We start from the raw sequence: 20,380 nt of genomic DNA, 5'->3' as shown, positions 1-20,380 counted from the left end.
AAGAAATATTTTATTACTAAGCGTAAATAAATTCAAAGTGGAGAACATGGAAAATGAAAGCTAGCTAAATAATAATAATAATAATAATAATAAACACTAATAATTTTACAATTTTAAAATTTATGAAAAATATTTTACGACAATGTTTAACTAATTTATGAATTAAAAGTAGGAAGATATTTACATTTCGGTAAAGAAGAAAATGAATGGGGTACTATCATGTGACGTATGTCTACATGACAACAAATATATGAGTCACAAAACTATATACATGAAATTATGAATGATTAAAATTTAAAGTCATATGATTACTTAAAAATGTTATGTGACTTTTAAAAAACACATAATTTATGTGACTTAAAAAATCACATATATATTCTTCTCATTCTCATGTAAAAAGATTGAATAAGAAAAAAAAAATAAGAGACATTCTTGTCATTAATCATCAGATCTTAAATGGTGAGAATGCTTTCTTTTTTTATAGCTTGATGAATCATTTAACAAGATCTACGTGAAATATACCTAATAATAATTAATGCTTTACAAAATCTGTATATCAAGAATGTATTTCTAAAAAATTTCATTTCTAAAGTTAATCTGATTCTCCAGAAAACAAAAAAAAAAAAAAACTTAAGAACACCCTCCTAAAAAAATGACCTGAAATTCAGAATGGATGAATGGAGGCATTCTCACGAACGTCAAATCACAAAAGCACCAACATTATATAATATTTTTGCAAGAACATTATATAGTCACTGAATTGATCGACCAGGAAACAACAGAAGGAATTCAGCATTTCTAAAGTTTACCACTCCCTAATGGTGGTCAAAAGCACCAACATGCTCATTTCATTTCCTAAACGTTGTGCTTCATATCTCCCCAAGATAAATCTGCTTGTCACTGCTGCAAGATCCAATAATAGGCTCATTGGGATGAAAAACACACTCATTAACAGATCCATTGTGACCGGGAAGCTTATACAAGATGCGGCGAGAAGTGGTATCCCAGATGTAAACCATTCGATCAGAACTACCAGCTGTTACCTTGCTTCCATCAGGAGACCAACCACACTTCAACAAGTTCTTTTCAAAGTTGTGTTGGTGCCCTTCCAACACCTTCACACACCGATTTTGTGGAGCATACGGACGCATATCCCAAATGCAAAGCTTGCAATCCATGCCATTTGTAAGAAGGTAGGACCCATCAGGACTCAATTGCATAGCAGTAATCATATCTTGATGACCTTGTAGTGTCATGGTAACTTCACCTTTACGCAAATCCCAAATCTTTACATCATTATCAATACCACCAGTGAAGATCTTATCCGATGCATCAGAGAAGCCAACAGCCGTAATCTGGTATTTATCTGGGAATGTTTGGATGGAACCCCTCTGACGCATATCCCATAATTTAGCAGTTCCGTCATCAGAGCCACTCACCACAAGAGGTGGTCCCCTTCGGGAAGGACAACATGAATTAACATATGAGAGATGTTCTACCATCTTTTTGATTTGTTTTCCTGTTTCCACATCCCATGCCCTCACTGTTTTGTCCGGGCTGGCAGAGACTATTTGTGTCCCGTCTGTAGTCCAGTGAAGATCTAAAACTGCATTCTTGTGACCTTTCAGAACCATGAAGTTCTTGCAATCCCCATGCACATTCCAGAGGAAAATTTCCCTGTCATGAGATCCAGATGCAACGACTGATCCTGCTGGATTGAACTTCATGGTATATATAGCACTCTGGTGACCTGACAGCAACATGATTGGTGATTCTAAACTTGAGGTCCGCTGCTTTCCATTTGGCCCAGGAGCTTGAGGGGCATTGTATGGAACAGTAGACCATTCCATTGGCCTTGGACCAACAACTGACAAAGCACTTTCGCCTTCACTGGGAAAAACTTGCATGTTGGCCTTTGCTCAGAATTGAAATTAAACAAACTATGATTTCTCTTAAGATCAAGTCTCCAACACTGTAACAGAATCAGAACAATTAGAAGATCTCAAAAAGACTAGAAACTGAATAACGGTAGTTACATAGTTAGACTACTCTAGGGTTTTACATTAATTCCATTGGTCCACATCTTCCAATGCAATTAATATGATTAGAAAATGATCTCCCCAAACCCCTCCAAAAAAAAAAAACAAATGCAGAAGATAAAATTATAAGTCAACATTTGATAAAACAAAGTAATCCACTGAAAAGGATATGTGCTTCATATTAACAACAGGGTACATTAAATTCTGACATTCAGATGTCAATTTGACCAAAACACAGAGAAGGGGGAACCTATCTTTTAGTTGATCACTTGATATAGATATATAAACTCAAATAAGAAAGATGTTTGTCATAGAAGAGCAGGAAATTGTCTGTCTCAATAATCAACAGTAAACTACTCAGTGAAAATCATGCCAAGCATGGTTTAGTTTTGGCTAAAAAACTAAATTAAGCTGATGAACTGCAAATGTGACTAAACCATAATTGTTATTGACTTGCAAGGAAAAAGGTGAATTATGTAAAGGGATTTGTTTACTTCAGTTACTGGACAATAAAAGTCGCACAAGAATAGTTTAACCACTGCTTTATGACTGACACACTGTTTTCCTTTCATGCAATTATTTCTCATCCCACTTTTTTTAACACCTCATGTCATGAACAACACTGATGTTAAAGCAGACTACCAACTGAAACAACATCATCTAAATCTTGGGTTAAAGCTTCTCTTTCTTTATTCAAATCCTTGAACTCCTACAGTCTACCTACTTCACAATGAGGCAAATTTGCAAGTCCAACATGACTTGCCACAGATTGAAGATACACACAATTACAAAACCACTTTCTGCTTGATTTCATCAAGGTCCTGAGATTTGAAAAAGGCATAACCACGAGACAATTCATAAACTAAGAAGAACACCATTGGAGAATGAAAACCAAAAATTGAGAGAGAATGTGATACAAGCTATGGTAGGTTGTACTACAATGGTTCAGGTTTTAGCCCAATCAGAGAAAGTTAAACTCAAGTTTTTTTTTTTTTTCTTAAATCAAAAGGTTCAGTTTGGTTTTTAAAAATAAAAAATCATCGAACTGCACAAGTAGCAAATAAACAGTATCGAGCAGTGGTTATAAAAAACTGGAGTAAAAACAACCGGTTTTAAAGGATTAGGGTATACGTGGTTCAATTCAGTTTAGTTCTAAGGCCTTATTAGATTCACTCAATTTCCCCCATCCCAATAGAACAATCAATAATTTATTGGCAATAAACAGGGGCTTCCATATCAACTTTCAAAGATTATCTCAAGAAGAAAACAGCACACAGGTTTTGATAGTACACGAAAAAAAAAGAAAAAAGAATCCAGAGCACAAATCTAATTAATATGACACAGTTTTATTGAAAAACTATCATAGCTGAGAAAATATTTCATACATTACCATCCAATTCCAAACGTGCAACCTATTGATGCCTACAAAACCTAACAGCAGCGCGTGCAAAATAAATGACAAGGAAATCTGAAAGAAGCAGCAGCAACTTGTAGGAGTTCATAACAGACTATACCCAATACTTTATGCGAGTAAGTAATTAGGGTTTACTTGGTTGAGCGTGTGCGAAAAAAAAAGTGAAAATGATTTCGCAAACAAAGAGAAAGGGATTTCAACGAAGCAGAGGCTAATTTCGAAGAATAAGTGTAAACAAAGTGCGAATGAATGGAATTAAGGTGTTGGAGAGAAAAGAAAGAAGAAAGATAAGAAAAATACGTACCTGAGATTGAGACTGAGAAATCGTCTGTGTTGTGTGGTGTGGTTCACTGAGTTCAGACAAAGCCCACACGCCGCAACTTGAAACACTCGTTTTGTTCACCTCAAAGTATAATGATACACAGATCAATTTACCACCCTCCACCAAGCGGGTTTCCTGCAGTCGGTATAAACACATATTTAAGCAGTTATTAGTTCTTAACTGTTGGATGAAGATTGGACGATTCATATTTTATCTCTAGAAATCAGATGAGAAACACACGTTTAAGATATTAGCCATCGGATCTTCATCTAACGGTTATAAGTATTGACTGCGGGGATGTGTCTACTTTTCGACTGCACTGAATCTTAGTGACCTCTGAACTTGAATAATAATAATAATTTTAAAACAACACTATAAATCTTGATTTGGTATAGTCCTAATTCTAAGTCAAAGGAAGAAAGAAGAAAATGAAAGATTTTTTATAATACTATTAAGATATTAAATATATTTGATTTATATTCATTGTAAAAAAAGTCAATTTTTTACTTAAAAAATAAAAAATACTCTAATTTAAATAATTAATAATACAAAAAATGTTGGTTAAAATGTGTTTTAAAAAATAATTATGTCTCAAAATATTTTTCAACGTAAATATATTCATTCAAACATAAAACAAAAAAATGTATTTCTGTCTAAAGTTAAAAAATTGAATTGTAATTTCACCCTAACAATTTTTGTCATTGAAACAAATTTTTGAAGGATTCTATACATGTATTAATACTAAATATGTATCATGTATATTATATAGGTGTTTTAAAGTAGTATTTTGGAGCCTACCTAATTACAAGAATCCATAAACACTCTATTTATGTAGATCAATAACTTTAGAATATGAATATCAATAAGGGGACAACATGTAACACATGATCCCTATGCATGCTAAGAGGATCATGTGATCATAACTATCTAGCCCACTAGCCATTCTGGCCACCCTGCTCCACCTGCGAGTCACCTCATAAGGAAACCTGACACCACACTCTAACCCAAAACCTTAAGCCTCAGGTTTATGAGTCTTCTCCTCACTTATATGGTGTTCAACCTTTCCACTTCTACCCGATGTGGGACTTCACCTCACACTTGTAATCCAACATAAGGGTGGGTACATGGACTAGTTCGACCCATTTAAGGTCTGTTCCACAAAATCTACATTTTCTATATAAGAGTCAGATAAGTTTGATTTGCGAGATAAATGATTACATTTTTTCATTTTTCAGGCCCATATCTGATTCACAAAGCCAACATATAAATAGGTTGATCTGCGAGCCCAAATAATAATATGAAAAAAAAAACATTTAAAAAAACCAAAAAATCTACCAAATTAGAAGATTTTTTTTTAATTTTTAAGCTAAAATCTATTAAACAACAATATACCAACATTTGTAACTAAAATATACAAACATTACAAACACACATGTGTTATGCAGGTTTTGTGGGTTAGCCCATGAGCATGTGGGTTAAGCTTGTGAAGTCCGCAGGTTTAACTAATCGGGTCCAAATAACTTATAACTATACAAATTTAAAAAAAAGAGATTTGTTATCTACCCGATCTACAAGCTTAACGGACCAATTAGTGAACCTTGACCCATATACCCATTCTTAACCAATTTTTTTTGTCATATTTTCTTCATTAGATACTAGATTAATCTTTTCTCGTATATAATATTTTGTATTCTATCATTTTTTTATGATCACACTTGACATAATTCATTTCTCATTTTTGTTACTATTTTTCTTTCATATTATTCCTTTAAAGCCAAACATTCACTATCATGTAATATAATTAAACATATAATTTTATTTATAATATAAATAAAAAGTTATTATATATATATATATATATATATATATATATATATATATATATATATATATATACACGTACGCTCAAATTGAATTGAATTAGATACACTTTAAAATTTATATTTAAAATATTCAACCTAAAATTTTATTTATTCGATTTACAAATTTTCAGTTAATTTTTTACAATATAGTATATCAAATTGGATCAGAACGAAGGCAGGAAAGCTTAAATGCAGATTAATACTACCGGAAAATTCTCGAGAAAGAAAATAGGCATGAACCGCTATGGAGAATGAAGACGGATAGAGAGGGGAACCAAGTGTTGCATGCCTGCGTTGCATGTCCATTACGACGTGGCGACTAATGAACCTTCCCACGTATCACCCTCTCATCTATTACTATTAGACCAAACCCTTTCGATTTTCGGTGCTCATTGCATTTTAGCATTAGTATTTTACTCACTAAAAAAGAGAGAGAAACATAGAGAGGGAAGAAACCACAACGTACGTACGGTTATTATAGCGATGAAACTCAAATATCTGTCTTCCATTGCCGAGGATGTCATCAAGAGATGTTCACAGTAATCTCTCTTTTCACTCTTATAGCATATGCTAATAATAATCATAATAATCTTATCATACAAGGATGTTAGAATTATAACACGTGTATAGTGTTTTTTCATGGAAGAAAGTAGTTTTGTATTTTGTCCTTTTAATTTTCTCCATGTTGGTGTAGTTGGTCTCCTAGAGCTTGGAAAAATTATGAGAAAATGAAGCCAATTTCATGTTCTAATTTTGTGGTAGATTGTTTTCTTACATCTATGGATATGTTTATAGGAACTCTATTATGAAATGCAAACATAGTAGTTGACTACTAAATTTACTTTGCATTTGTTTATTTGTTACTTAGGAAACTGGACACTTCGGTAGAGAAATTGGTGGTGGATTTTGAAGGGGGGTGGCACCCTGAAATGGGAAACTATTGCAGAAAATTAGTTGAATTTTGCAGTGGGAAGGCTGTGAGTGAATTGTGCCACAACATAGAGGGAAACATCAACGATGGCTCATTTAGCAGGTTGACATATGACATGATGCTTGCTTGGGAGAGACCTAGCTACTACGATGAAGAAGATACCACGGTGTGCATATTTATAATTTATCTCTCTCTCTCACACACACACTATTGTTTTTTGGAACAAAATGAACTTGGATATAATCTAATATCATAATACTATCTCCAATCAAAATAAAAATTGGCATTTCATTTTGATAATAACTGATAATTTTAGTTACGAGATGAAATATGATTTTAATTGAAGAATATTTTGTCTTTCTTTTTTGTTATAAACTTATAATGTACACACACAATTAACAGATGCTGTTGAAATGGAAATATTGGAGATATCTGATGAACCCATTAGGGGTCCAGATTATCTTGCAGTGGTTGACCATGGTTTTATTCTTCATATTTTAAGTAATGAAGTTTAATTGAATTGGATATCAGTTCAAGAATCTATGCTACTTATCAAATTCTGTTGACACAAGTAAGATTACATTTAGGAGGAACTGAAGTAGGCTCTGCATGGCTTGAAATTATTGGTCATCGAACATTATCCTAAGATCTTGTCCTGTTTAATCTGAACTTCAGCATTATCACCTTTCATATCTAAATAAGATTTTGATCTAAAGCTTTTGTTTTTGTGCTTACTGCTGTCATTAATCAGATGAGGCTTTTGAGGTTTGCAGGAGAATGTAGCAAAGGAGAAAGAAGAAAGGAAGATAACTTTGAATACCACTCAAGAACAGGATGATATCCCTCTTTTTTATTCAGACATCATGCCCCTCCTTGTAAGAGCATCTTTTCCCCTTATTTTGTGATGATATTACAGAATACAGATGATGTGTTTATAAGCTGACCCCCCCACCCCTCTTCTATTTTTAGTTTTAAGCATAAGTTTGAATTCCATCCTTTTGCAGCTTTTTCTCTTCTAATTCAAAATTTCAAGACATTGAGTTAGACTCTGAATATTCTCTTTAATAAGGATGTTTGATGCTTCTTCCATTTGAACCAAGCCAGTTTGATAGAATTACACAATATTTATGGCTTTAGGTGTAGATATTTTCAATTGTAGCTTGTCACTCTTACTATGTGCATTTTGTTTTCTAATCATATAATTCATAAACTGTCTTGCCAGGTTAATAATGAGCCCAATGTTGGAGAAGATGCATTTGTATGGTTGGGATCATTAGTACCTTTAGTTGCAGATGTAGCAAATGGAAGGTTTACTTTTGAATCTCTTACAGCACCGACAGGCAATCGACTACATTTTCCAGCATACGACATGTTCTTAAAAGAAATGGACAAGTAATGCATTGATCTGACGAAAGATTTTTTCCTTGTCCATTTGCATGCATTTGTAGTTCATAAGTATAATAGCTACGAAAATCCTCCTATGCTTTTTAGACTGCGTTGGAATGCTGTTTAACAATATCTCTGATTTAGACCATGATGACTATCTTGGATATTTGATAGTTAAACATATAAGATATGCAGAATGAACTATCCAAGTTGTCTGGACATCTAGAATGCCTTTGGTAGAATAAGAGATATAAAAGAGAGATAATAACATAACTTCGATTGGGGAACAATTTAATATTGTTAGATTTATAAAACATATCTGGTGTCTTTACCTGACAATTTAAGCTTTTAAAGAGAATTGATTTTTTGACATTTAAGAATTTGATCCTTACCTCCTTCAGTTTTCTGATAAAATTTCCATTCAGCAAGGTATAGTTAGCCTATGCATTATCCTTTATTTAAGCCCCACAGGCTCTTTCATGAGCGTGCCTATTAAAAAGCTTTTCTAGAGAGTGGGTTTTGACTTGTGATTGCCTCTTTCCTTATATTTAAAAGAGAATATTGTGATTGGGGATTGGTTTCATTAGACAAAAGGGGAAGATTTTATTCTTTTTGGAATGATAGATGCATTAACTTATAAAATTGGGTAAAGGGCAATTTCCATGGAGAGAAGTAGATCTGTTTTATTTCTCTTTCCCTGGCTAGTAGATGAACTAAACAACACACGACACTGTAATGGTTATGCTAATATTGCATAGTTGATTATAACCATTTAGCTTTATGGATAATATAAAACACTGAACTCATAGAACTTCCTAATGATTATATGGTGGATGGAACAATAATTTAAAGTTTGTACTCTATTAAAGGGTAGGATTCCTTCCAAGATATTTGACATTTAGAAAAACTAGAAACTCCTTTCAGCCTCTCGGATTAGGTTGACTTTAATACTATAAACAGAACATGCCTCTTGATATAAATAGAAGTTAATAGACGATAGAGGAAGTCCAATTTCTTATTATCCTTTATTTTTTAATTTATGATTCCATGATTCCCTAGGTGCATACGACATTTGCAGAAACATGCAACACCAAATGGGGTGGAACTGGCTGAGGATGAATATATATTACATGTAGATGGAACAGCCAGCACTCAGAGAGTAGTTCGCCACATTGGATCAACAAGTTGGCCTGGTCAGCTGCTTGGTGTCTCTGATCTTAATTTTATTACTGCATTAGAATTCATAAAATTAATATTTTCATATAAAAATGTAAATGTTGCTTTGGTTTTAATTGCCAGGTAGGCTTACACTGACCAATTACTCTCTTTACTTTGAGGCTTCCGGAGTAATAAGGTATGAAGATGCTCTCAAAATAGACCTCTCCAAGAATATTGAGCAGAGTGTTGAACCTGCTGCCACAGGTCCATGGGGAGCACAACTTTATGACAAAGCCATAATCTATGATTCAACTGATTTGTAAGGACACTACTAGCATAGCAGCTTTTATTATCATCAATACCTACTATGGAGTTATGTATGTTAAAAATGCACATGGAAATATCCAGTATGGATTTAATCTTCATAAAATATATGTGCATGCTTGTATATTTACAGAAGCACTTGGCTTCTAAGATTTCATCAACGTAACCCTTTCAGTTTTTGGTGAAGCTCAAACCTCAGACTTACCACCACAATCTTTTAAATGAACACGATTCTGAAGAATCATAGAATTTTCGGAATTCTACATCTGATGTGTATCAAAATGGTCTGACCTAAAAGCTTATGAACGGGAGAAATCAATATGTTCTCTCTAATATTTTGAGTGTTATTTCTTATTTTTTATGGCTTTGACGTAATCATATCTTGGTTCTGATTAAGTTTGTTAGTACCATCTCAATGTAATATCAAATATAGAAATGTATCTAATCTTCACTTCTGTCATTAAGTTTTTTTTTTCACTTCTGTCATTAATACGAGTAAATTTTTCTTCTCAATTTTCTAGATCAGAGACAGTTGTACTGGAGTTTCCAGAGCTTACGAGTTCCACGAGACGTGATCATTGGCTTGCACTAGTCAGAGAAATAATGTTTCTCCACCAGTTTTTATCAAAGTACCAGATAAAATGTCCAATACAAACATGGGAGCTGCATGCAAGGACAATCTTGGGAATTGTAAGGCTGCAAGCAGCAAGAGAAATGCTAAGAATATCACCTCCTGTCCCAACAAAATTCTTAATATTTTCCTTATATGACGAGATACCAAAGGGAGATTATGTGCTAGAAGAGCTTGCTGATAGCCTCAAAAAGGGCAATAATGGACAGTCATGTAGTGCAAGTTCTATCCTTAGAAGTATGAACATTTCTAAGACTGTAGATTCGTGTATAATAACAGATGAGGCAAGCCAAGCAGATGGAAGTGTTAATGTTGTAGACGATAGTCCCTTATTGGAGGCTGCTATCAAACAATCTAGGGAGGAAGAAAAGGAAATTCTCATTGCTAAAGCTACCACTGAAGAATTAAAGGATGAAGGAGTCATTGACAGTGTTTTGGTTATAACGGTAAGAGTTTAACCTAAACAAAGCTCATGAGTATCCTCATTGCTGAACTCTAGTAAGCAGTAGCACATGATTTTGCAAAATGGGGTTGTTTCTTTGTAGAGGAAAGTATATTTTATGCCTTTCTATAAATTTCTTTTATACTTTGGGGGATGGGAAGTTCATGGTCAACATGACAAATAATTGTAGGTTATGGTACGCTTAGAAAGTGCTTTAAGATGTTTTTCAATTAACTCTTTAATTGAGAACCAGATTTCAGGATTGTCCAAAGTGGAAAGAAAGCATGGCGTCATTGGCATGTTTGGAGTTGAGACTTAATCGTAGTTTGCTAATTTCATTGTATAGGAACTACTGAAGCCACTTAAACATGTAGTCCCTTGGTTTCAAGAAATATTCACATGGGAGAGACCAATAATTACTCTTGCTGTTCTTGCTGCATCCCTGATGATCATCTATATGTAAGTAATTACTATTTCTTTACACGTTTTAACTGTCAAATTGTGTTAGATTCATAAAAAAATTCCATGACCATGAGTGAGTTTTGCTAGAATGTATGTAACATCAAATGGATAACGCAGGGAATGGGTTGGCAAGACATTTGCAGCTTTCTTGATTTGGGCAATAATAAAGATGCTTGATGCAAGAAAAAAGAAGATTCGTGAGAAATGCTACGAGATAGTAATCAGTAGATCCAGTATGGCTTCTGATCAATCTACGATGGAGAGCATTGTCTCGGCCCAGCATGGATTGTACACAATTCATGACATGATGCAGATAGCAAACATAGCAATGCTAAAGATATGGTCAATACTTATTTCAAAGGCTGATAAGGTACTTGTTAGATTTTTTTCAGCAGTTATCATGATCTTAGTGAAGATTGATTCTAACATATAATAAGTGCTTGTTTTAAAATGGAGTCATATTTCATTGATCACTATGAGCTGATGTCGACATACATGTTTTGCTTCTTCATTTGTGCATCACAATTTATAGTTGTTTTTCCTTCTTCTATCCTATAAAAGAAATATTAGGAATACCCTCTCTAACACACTATTTTGAACACACTCTCTTCTATTGGTTGAAATTCTTATTGAAAATCACTAATTTTTGTGAGCCTCACAAATTATTTTGAACACACTCTTCTCTTCTATTGGTTGAAATTCTTATTGAAAATCATATCACTAATTTTTGTGGGCCCCATATCCTATTTTGAACACACTCTCTTGCTTTGTAGCTTTCAATAAATTTTAACCAATAAGCGATAGTGTGTGTTTTTAACCAATAAGTGGTAGTGTGTTTAAAGGAATGTGTTAGATTATATTCTTAGCCCCCCTCCTCCTCCTATAATGCTGTATTACAATTTATGGCAGTTTTTGTTTTACTAGTAAGTACATATCATTATTGTTCCTGTGTCAGCATGCAAATCTAGTGATGGTGGCAATGAGTGGATTGGCTATCTTATTGGCAGTAATTCCATTCAAATTCTTCCTTATGGCTCTCATTCTCCAAAGCTTCACTATGACATTAGGAAAGTCTTCTGGAAGTGGAACAGGGAATAGACGATTGAGGGAATGGTGGGATTCAATACCAATTGTTCCTATTCGTGTAGTAGACGATGTTCCTAACACTGTTGATGCTAAATAACTATTATTCACCCTTGCTTATTAGATTGTCTAGTATGTGAGTTTAATATATGTAGGCTTGCCCCATAACAGACTTGGGTATAATGCGAACTGAAAAGTGAAAATACATGTATAAATAGTGTACATAGCAATATGAAAATGAAAAAGTATTACCATGTTAGTTTCATAATAGATTTGAACTAGTTTTGCTGAGTCAATTAGTTAGCTAGCCACTCAAATATTGTTAATTTTGTAATGGATTTCCTCATCCAATCAATTTAGCCTTTTCTCTTTGCTGCTGGGGGGCTTAAAACACTGATATGGCTGATTTCGGATCTAACAAAAATACATCATTCGGTTTTTTGATATCACATCTCACATTTATGCCAATAAATAATAGTCTTGCACAACTTCTAAGCTGTGTACTCCTAGAAAGAGGAGTATTAGCCAAGAAAATTTTCAATGGAGGTGCCACAAATGTCCGTCCAAAAATTTCTCAGCAAATAATGAACTTCTTCTAAAAAACTAATTTCTCAGCTTGACATTCATATCAAATTTCAGGTTCTTTTATAATACTTTGTTAGTATTAATATTTGACATTTTTGGCTCTCGTAAAATGAAATATCTGATACCGCCTTGACTTGACAGTTGAGTATGATATATTTTAAAAGTTTTATTTCTCTAAAATGTACATACACTACTAACAACTAATTGATTTTCTGGTAAAAAAAAATCAAGTAATTGGTTGAGAGTATCAGACTCGATTTTTTTAAAATAAAAAAAATACAATTGAGACAAGAGACTTTGTTAAAAGTGTGATCAGTCTTATGTTTTTTTTTACCGAAATTAATTAAAGTAATGTTAATAAATATTTCATGTCAATATGATGATAAAAAAAACGTACCTACACCATTAATTAAATTTTTCTTGTCACTTTGTGTTAAAAACAAAAGGTTTTCTTGTCACGGTCGGTGGCGCTTCTACCGTTCCACGCTTGTCGGCAAGTTTATAACCATCCACGCGTCATGGTAACGATTGACCTCATTTAAGAAAGTTATCAAACGATGCGCTGCAGACATGTGAAGATAATTAAGTTATGAAATATTTATTATTTTTATGAAAAAATATTTATTAGCTATTATTTTAATAGTGAGTATTTATAATTCCACTAAATAAAATTGAGAAGTGATTCGTTAATGAGTGGTCTTTAGTTTTAGCTAATATTTTCAGAGGATTTTTATGGAAAAGAAAATGCTATTAAATAACAGAATTTTTATCTAAAACTTTTAAAAAATTCAACAAAAAAAATTAGTTTTTAAAAACGATTATTTTAAAAAAAAAATAAACAAGTGGTTCTTAGTTCTTACATCTTCATTTAATTCAAGTTTTAAATTCAAGTCGGTAACAAAAAGAAAAGGGCACAGGAATAACGTTCTTTCTTGCTTTCATTTGGAAAGTGGGCCCTATTTAGAGCTTTGAATAGGCCCTTCTTATCCTCTTTTGGATTTTTCATTTATGGCCCATAATGTTCGGTCGGTCATCTTCTCCCGCATTCCACGCTACCCTAATTCATTCGTCCTGCTCTAGAATATTTTTCAAAATAATACCATAATTTTTCTTTCTTTATTAATTTATTCTTTACTCTTTTACCCTCCATACTACTTTGTTTTTTATTTTAAAATAAGAGAGACTAAAAATAAAGGAGAGAAAGCATGTGATGGATTTGGACAAGATTATGTCCTCATACCTTCCCATTACTTGTTCTTTTTCTCTAGAGTTGGCTAATAGCTATCATAGAGTTTCTACTTTTCCTTTTTTTTTTTTTTTTTTTTAATATATAGAGTTTATACTTTGCCTTTAGTTTTGAAATAAGGAAAGCAAATATGAAATAGAAATGAACTACATCCCAAAGTAGGATCTAGAATGCAGGATAATTAACTTTATAAATTCCTTATCCGATTAAAGGTTCCTAACAATTTTTACAGACATTGTCATGATTTGCATAATGGTAAATGGCCATATCCCAACTTAAAGATTCTCTCTCTGTCTCTGTCTTTGCAATTCGTAAGCATCGTCTCCTTCTCTCAAATGGGTTCCGTAATACACAGGAAAAGCTACAATTAGGTTCCAAATGCTCAAATTTTAACGACTCAATAGTTTGAGCCTTAACCACTCGACACCTGTTTGCCTTTAAGCCTAAAGCCTCTCCAAAGTCATTGTCTAATTAATTGATGATTCATACTTTAATTTGGCACCTCTCAATCCGTTACATAAAAAAGATGTTTTTATTTTATATTTTTCTAGAATCGAAAGCCAAAATACTATATATATCGAAAAAAAAGCAAAATAATAAAATATATTATTGGTTTTCTTTCTAACTTTTTATATTTAAAAGGAAAAAATATATTTAACTACCTTATTGTTTACTCTCTAAGTTTTAATTTTATCTTAATTCTTAAACTTTATCTCTTTTGTAAATAGATACTGCGAATTTCAATTTCGTTTAAACCAATTCTTAAATTTCACCTCTTTTGCACGTAGACACCTAAATTTTAAATTCATCTCAATTAATTATTATAATTTACTCCTTTCATAAATAATCTCTTATATTAAATTGGAGTTAAATTACTAACAAAAAATATATTTCAACTGTTTATTTATTTAATCTAAATTATTTCTTAGTTTTATTTTTATAAATCACTTTTCCAAACATTAAAACTTAAAAAATATTGAATTAAAAATAAAGTAATTTTTTTATTGATGTTATTATTTTCCCTTTTATATATATTTTCTAAATTCATTTTCTTTATCATATTTAAGTATGGAAATTTGAGTTGTAACAAAAAAAAAATGAATGATTAACATTTAAGATAAATAACTTGAAAAAATTATTCATAAAAAGGATACATTTTATAGATAAAATGAAATCAAAGTTTAAGATGTGCATTTACAAAATAGTTAAAGTTTAAGTATGAATAATAATAAATTTAAAGTTTAAGATGTGTATTTACAAAATAGTTAAAGTTCAAGTATGAATAATAATAAATTTAAAGTTCATGGTGTTTAGAGGAAAAGTTTAAAGATTAATTGGAATAAAATTAAAGTTTAGAATTCCTATTTGCACCCTTTTCCCTATTTAAAAAGCACATGAAACTCTACCTAATTTAAGTTAAATAAACTTTCTGACGAAAATAACATTTTCTTACTGAAAAACATCACATTTATTTTAATATTCAATTTGTATATTGTACTAAAAAAAGTAAAAATATCTTATTATTTGCAAGGATTTAAATTAATTACAGTCACAATTGCAATTTGGACGTGATCCTTGACATTATAAGAATAAATGTGATTAATATAATCACCATTACGATTATGATCACTCCAGAAATCTTAAGGTCGCAATTAAAACAACACTCAAATCTTTTTTATCATTTGTACCAATAAATGTTGATAAATTAAAAATATCAATAAATAATTAATTTCCATTTTATAAAAAAATTAACGACAAAAATATCAATAAAAGATTCAATCTAATTATATAGCATTAAACTTGTTAGAAGTATTTAAAAATGAAAACCGTATGATTCATCAGATTGTATATTTTCTGGAAGCAAAATAGTTATAAATGATTACACGCAATGAACACGCCCAAGGCCAATCCCGTAATTTCATCCCAAAATGATGGATAACATATTTTTATTCCTAACAAATCCAATAATGTTTCCACTTTATGCATAACTTCTCTCCCTATAAATACCATTCATCCCAAGGGGTCAGATCATACCAAAAACAAAACACAAGCCAAGTGAAAGTGAGAAAAAATAAAAATCAAAGAGCATAATGTCAGGGATCATTCACAAGATTGGGGAGACCCTTCATGTGGGAGGGCACAAGAAGGAGGAGGAGCATAAGGGTGAGCACCATGCTGGAGAATACAAAGGGGAGCACCATGGTGAACACAGTAGTGAGTACAAAGGAGAGCATCATGGTGAACACAAAGCTGGAGAGTACCATGGTGAGCACAAGCCAGAGCACAAAGAGGGGTTCCTAGACAAAGTCAAGGACAAGATCCATGGTGAGGGCGGCGCCGCCGAGGGCGAGAAGAAGAAGAAGGAGAAGAAGAAGAAGGAGCATGGCCATGAGCATGGCCATGACAGCAGCAGCAGCAGTGACAGTGATTAAACTGCTGCATCACCTATATATTTAAAAGGTATACTTTTGTTTTGCATTTTTATGTTTGGCTCTGTCAAAATTAAATCTTTCCACATTGGTCTATTACAACAACATGGATGATGAATTAGGAAATTTAATTATGATCTTATTTTCTTCTATCACTTTTGAGCTAACATTAGTTAGGGAAATTATACATTCGGGCACAATGACACCCTGTGTGTTAGATCTCATTTTTAAACTTCATATAATTCTTTTTCGGGCGATCTAAGATGTTATAACCATGGAATTATTGGTCAAATTTTAGTTTCTATATAGGTATATTGGAAAAAACTATGATCGTCAATTTCTGCTCCCGCATGTATCTCCTATTTTTACATGTGTAATGATTAGTGTACACTGCATTCTAGAGACATAATAAGTGAAAGGAAATGAAAGAAAAAAGATTAAAAACATGAAAATAAGTAAATATAAGAAAGAGATATTTAGGATTTTTTTACAATAATGAACAATGACAAACGTTTGCTAACATTTGTTCTGATTTTTTTTCCTTCGATCTAATGCAGGTTTATGGGACCATAGTAGCGAGGGCTGTGCCTTAATTTCTCTCTCTCTCTCTCTCTCTCTCTCTTTTTCCTTTTTCCCTATCTTGTGATCTATTTATGAGTGAGAAAAACAAAAGTGAGAAATTGTGCGTGTATCTGGTTGTTAATTCGAGTGCTATTAGTCTGTGGTTTGGTTGGTTTGTAACCCCGCTACTTGGGTTATGTTTGATTGTATATTATCCTAGAGAAATAAAAATTTTAAATTATCAGTACGTATTGGTATTACATGCTTGTGAGCTGTGGTTACATTTTTCCTTTTTTTAAAGGAGCTATTGTGGTTACATTGTTATTCCAACATAATGCAATTGATGTGATTATAATTGCCACAGCAATAATTCTAAAAACTTGATATTGCGGCTACAATTACATATTATTTTTTAGAATCATGATCATTCGCACCAATAAATGGTGATCAATTTTATAATTGTTATAAATGTTTAAAAGAAAAAAAAGGATATGGACAATATAAAATAATTTAATGTTCTCATTTAATTATTATCATATGTTAAGTTTTTTACATTTTATAATAATTATTTCAAAAGTCATACCAGTGATATCAATATGCATTAATTGGCAATTGAAATTTATATTTGACAAAAATTTTCAATAAATTAAGGAACTTTGACTTGCAATATTGATCTTAAATATCCAAAAGCAATTATAAAGTTAATGCATCAATTGAATTAATAATCAACACGTATCATTAAGTACATTCCCTATTTTACCAAAAAAATGCTAAAATTGAATAAGAAAATGAAATGGCTTAAATTTTGAGTTTAACTTGCAACTTGCAAGTTGGAAATTTCCCTAATACACAAACTATGGCTTGGAAATTTCCCTAATACAAAAATTATGGCTAAACATGAATCAATAGAATATATTTTTCTCCCTTTCTTAAGTCTTATCTTGGTATCTTGACCTCCCCCTCCCCTCATCCTTTACTTTACTGATTCGTAGCCTCACTTCAAACTTTTATACAAGTTTTATTATCTATTAAAACTCAATACATAAAATAATAAATTATATTTATTAAAAATGTTTAGCATATGTTATATAATTTGAATTGCTTATTTACTTTTTTCAGAGATATATGTTATAGATATATCTTTTTAATTTGAATTTCTTATTTGCTTTTAAATTCCTTTTTTCCAATATAATATACTTTAGGCAATGATTTTGTTTCAAATTGCTTTTAGTTTGTTTTACCGATAATTCTATTTATTGTTAACTAAGGTTTTATAATATTTGGAATTTGGTAGATAAATTAATTTTTATAATGTAGTTGAAATATAGTATCTTAAAGAATTCTTTTTTTTTTCATTTTTAAGAAAAAAAGTAAATAATTTTAATCTCTTTTAGCTTACTCCGGTATCAAAAATCTCACCGTAAACTTATGAACATAATAAACTCGACCTTTTAAAAAGAAAGAATCAGTAATTTTGACTTATTATTATATTTAATTTCATATGATATATAATATTTTATTTTTTTATTAAAATAATTTTAGATAATTATTAATAACAAAACTAATTAATGTTGATTTTGATTATCATGTGTTTAATTTTCGTCCCCTAATAACTTTTTCTGGTTTTGCCCTGCATATGCTCTGATTTATTCTCCTCCTTGTGTTGTTGCAGGTGTATGGGAGCATAGTAGTGTCGGTTATATTTGTAATCTATATTTATGAGTGAGAAAAGAAAAAAATTGAGAAAATTGTGCGTGTATCTGGTTGCTAATTCGAGTGCTAATAGTCTGCGGTTTGGTTGGTTTGTAACCCCACTGCTTTGGTTATGTTTGATTGTATATATTCATAAAGAAGTAAAAATTTAAATTATCAGTATTAGTATTACATGATAGTGAGCTATTGTGATTTCATTGCTTATTCCAACACATTGTTTCTTCTTTTTTACACTAAAAAAAAAAAACATTGCTCATTCCTTCTTTTTTGGGGTGAATAAAACATTGCTTATTCCAACACAATATATTATGGCTTAAAACAAAATGTTTATCTTCCGCCTTGATCGACCATAGCAGAACGAATCATGCATGTTGATAAGTTTTTCACATTGGATTTGACCCTATAATAATGTTAAGATTTAATTTTTACTCATCCCAATTGTGATTAAACATTCTTTACTCGGTCTCTTATGTTGTCAAATCATTAAGATAATTAAATTACTTTTAGATGCATAATTCAATTAAATAATGTATTGTTTATTTTATATAAATAAGATAATTAGATATAATTTTATAATTTATTTTTATTTTTAACATATTATGAAAAATAGTTTTTATTGCTTTCAATATTATTAATTTCTTCGTCCCATAATAATCATTATGTAAAAAAAATATCTTAAAATAATTATTAATTTTTATTTTTTAATATAAAGTTAATTACTTTTTTTCCATTTATATATCGTATAATATTAATGATATGGACTAAAAAAAAATAAATTAATAATAATAAATTTTTTATAAAATTGTTATTATCTTTCGTTTATTTATTAATTTTTTTAGTCAATGTAAAATAATTTTGGAAGACAATTATAATTATAACAGGACAGAGGAAATATTAGTTTTCAATTCACTAATTTTTCTAACATTGTATTTATATATATATATATATATATATATATATATATATATATATATATATATATATATATATAATGCAAATAAGATTTTCATTATGTTATATTGTCATTCTAGTACAACTTATAACCGAGAATGGACATGGATCAACAAAATGCTTTTCTGCCTTGTTCAAAAAACAAAACAAAAAATCATTATGTAAAAGAAAATTTGTTTCTGTTGTGTATACCTACACAACAAAACGAGTAGTGTTCGTTACATTAGCAAAACAAAAAGGCAACTCACCCCAAGGAACCCTAAATATAGATGTGTCTTTAGCAAGACAATGCAATTTCTTTGGCGAGACAAAGTGATTTCTTCAGCGAGATGCGATTGAGTATGTGACTTGCGAGGGAGTGTTTAGAGGGGATGTGGGGAAGGCAAATAAGGAGAGGGATAAGAGTTGAGAAGAGTTTAAAATCTATGAGAAGAAAATAAGAAAAATAATAAATTGAAATTTTTTTTTATAAATTAAAATTAATTTATACATAAATTAATTTCTAAAAATTCTCTCGTATAATTTTTTAAAAAAATGATTTTTTTACAAATTAATTTATGCATAAGTTAATTTAAACTTATGAAAAATTTATTTTAATTTTTATTTTACTTTTGTCAGATAGAAGTCCTTCCGGATAAACTTACCGAAACAAGTCCTAAGGATAAAAAGATGAATTCATAATTTAGAAAAAACAAAAATAGAGGGTGATAATAGAAAGAGTGAGGGTGAGAATAATGGGCAAATTTACTGTAGGGGGTACTTTTAAAAACTAATTACGAAAGAGGGTTTGTTTTTAAACTTTTTACGAGGGGGGTCTGTTCCTCCATGGATGCCGCCAGAG

General features: G+C 31.2%; 2 protein-coding genes and 1 pseudogene across 3 annotated transcripts; 2 read left to right on the top strand and 1 right to left on the bottom strand.

Moving 5' to 3' along the window:
* Window positions 1-646: 646 nt before the first annotated feature.
* On the bottom strand, window positions 647-3,905 carry LOC114400307 (annotated as a pseudogene). Its single transcript, XR_003663929.1, has 2 exons — window positions 3,758-3,905; window positions 647-1,972 (listed from the first exon to the last, which is right to left on the bottom strand). The product of XR_003663929.1 is annotated as a U5 small nuclear ribonucleoprotein 40 kDa protein pseudogene (transcript).
* A 2,119-nt stretch (window positions 3,906-6,024) lies between these two features.
* On the top strand, window positions 6,025-12,426 carry LOC114399502. The gene is made up of 10 exons (XM_028361697.1): window positions 6,025-6,176; window positions 6,506-6,734; window positions 7,342-7,443; window positions 7,791-7,960; window positions 9,014-9,147; window positions 9,254-9,431; window positions 9,958-10,513; window positions 10,856-10,968; window positions 11,089-11,341; window positions 11,927-12,426. Exons 1-10 carry the CDS (start codon window positions 6,121-6,123, stop codon window positions 12,152-12,154), a joined length of 2,019 nt encoding a protein of 672 aa, XP_028217498.1. The 5' UTR covers window positions 6,025-6,120; the 3' UTR covers window positions 12,155-12,426.
* A 3,472-nt stretch (window positions 12,427-15,898) lies between these two features.
* On the top strand, window positions 15,899-17,135 carry LOC114400033 (protein SRC1-like). The gene is made up of 2 exons (XM_028362275.1): window positions 15,899-16,345; window positions 16,872-17,135. Exon 1 carries the CDS (start codon window positions 15,976-15,978, stop codon window positions 16,315-16,317), a length of 342 nt encoding a protein of 113 aa, XP_028218076.1. The 5' UTR covers window positions 15,899-15,975; the 3' UTR covers window positions 16,318-16,345; window positions 16,872-17,135.
* Window positions 17,136-20,380: the final 3,245 nt, after the last annotated feature.

The sequence above is a fragment of the Glycine soja genome, chromosome 19, assembly GCF_004193775.1.
Source record: "Glycine soja cultivar W05 chromosome 19, ASM419377v2, whole genome shotgun sequence".
Taxonomy (NCBI): domain Eukaryota; kingdom Viridiplantae; phylum Streptophyta; class Magnoliopsida; order Fabales; family Fabaceae; genus Glycine; species Glycine soja.
Note: the sequence above shows the minus strand (reverse complement) of the source record. Positions and strands in the feature narration are given on the sequence as shown.

Bases quoted from the DNA above. Each gene is read 5' to 3' on its own strand.
- LOC114399502 (XM_028361697.1), top strand. From the start codon at position 6,121: ATGAAACTCAAATATCTGTCTTCCATTGCCGAGGATGTCATCAAGAGA. The intron at 7,961-9,013 runs GTAATGCATTGA...ATGATTCCCTAG, and splicing joins TTCTTAAAAGAAATGGACAA to GTGCATACGACATTTGCAGA. The intron at 10,969-11,088 runs GTAAGTAATTAC...TGGATAACGCAG, and splicing joins TCCCTGATGATCATCTATAT to GGAATGGGTTGGCAAGACAT.
- LOC114400033 (XM_028362275.1), top strand. From the start codon at position 15,976: ATGTCAGGGATCATTCACAAGATTGGGGAGACCCTTCATGTGGGAGGG.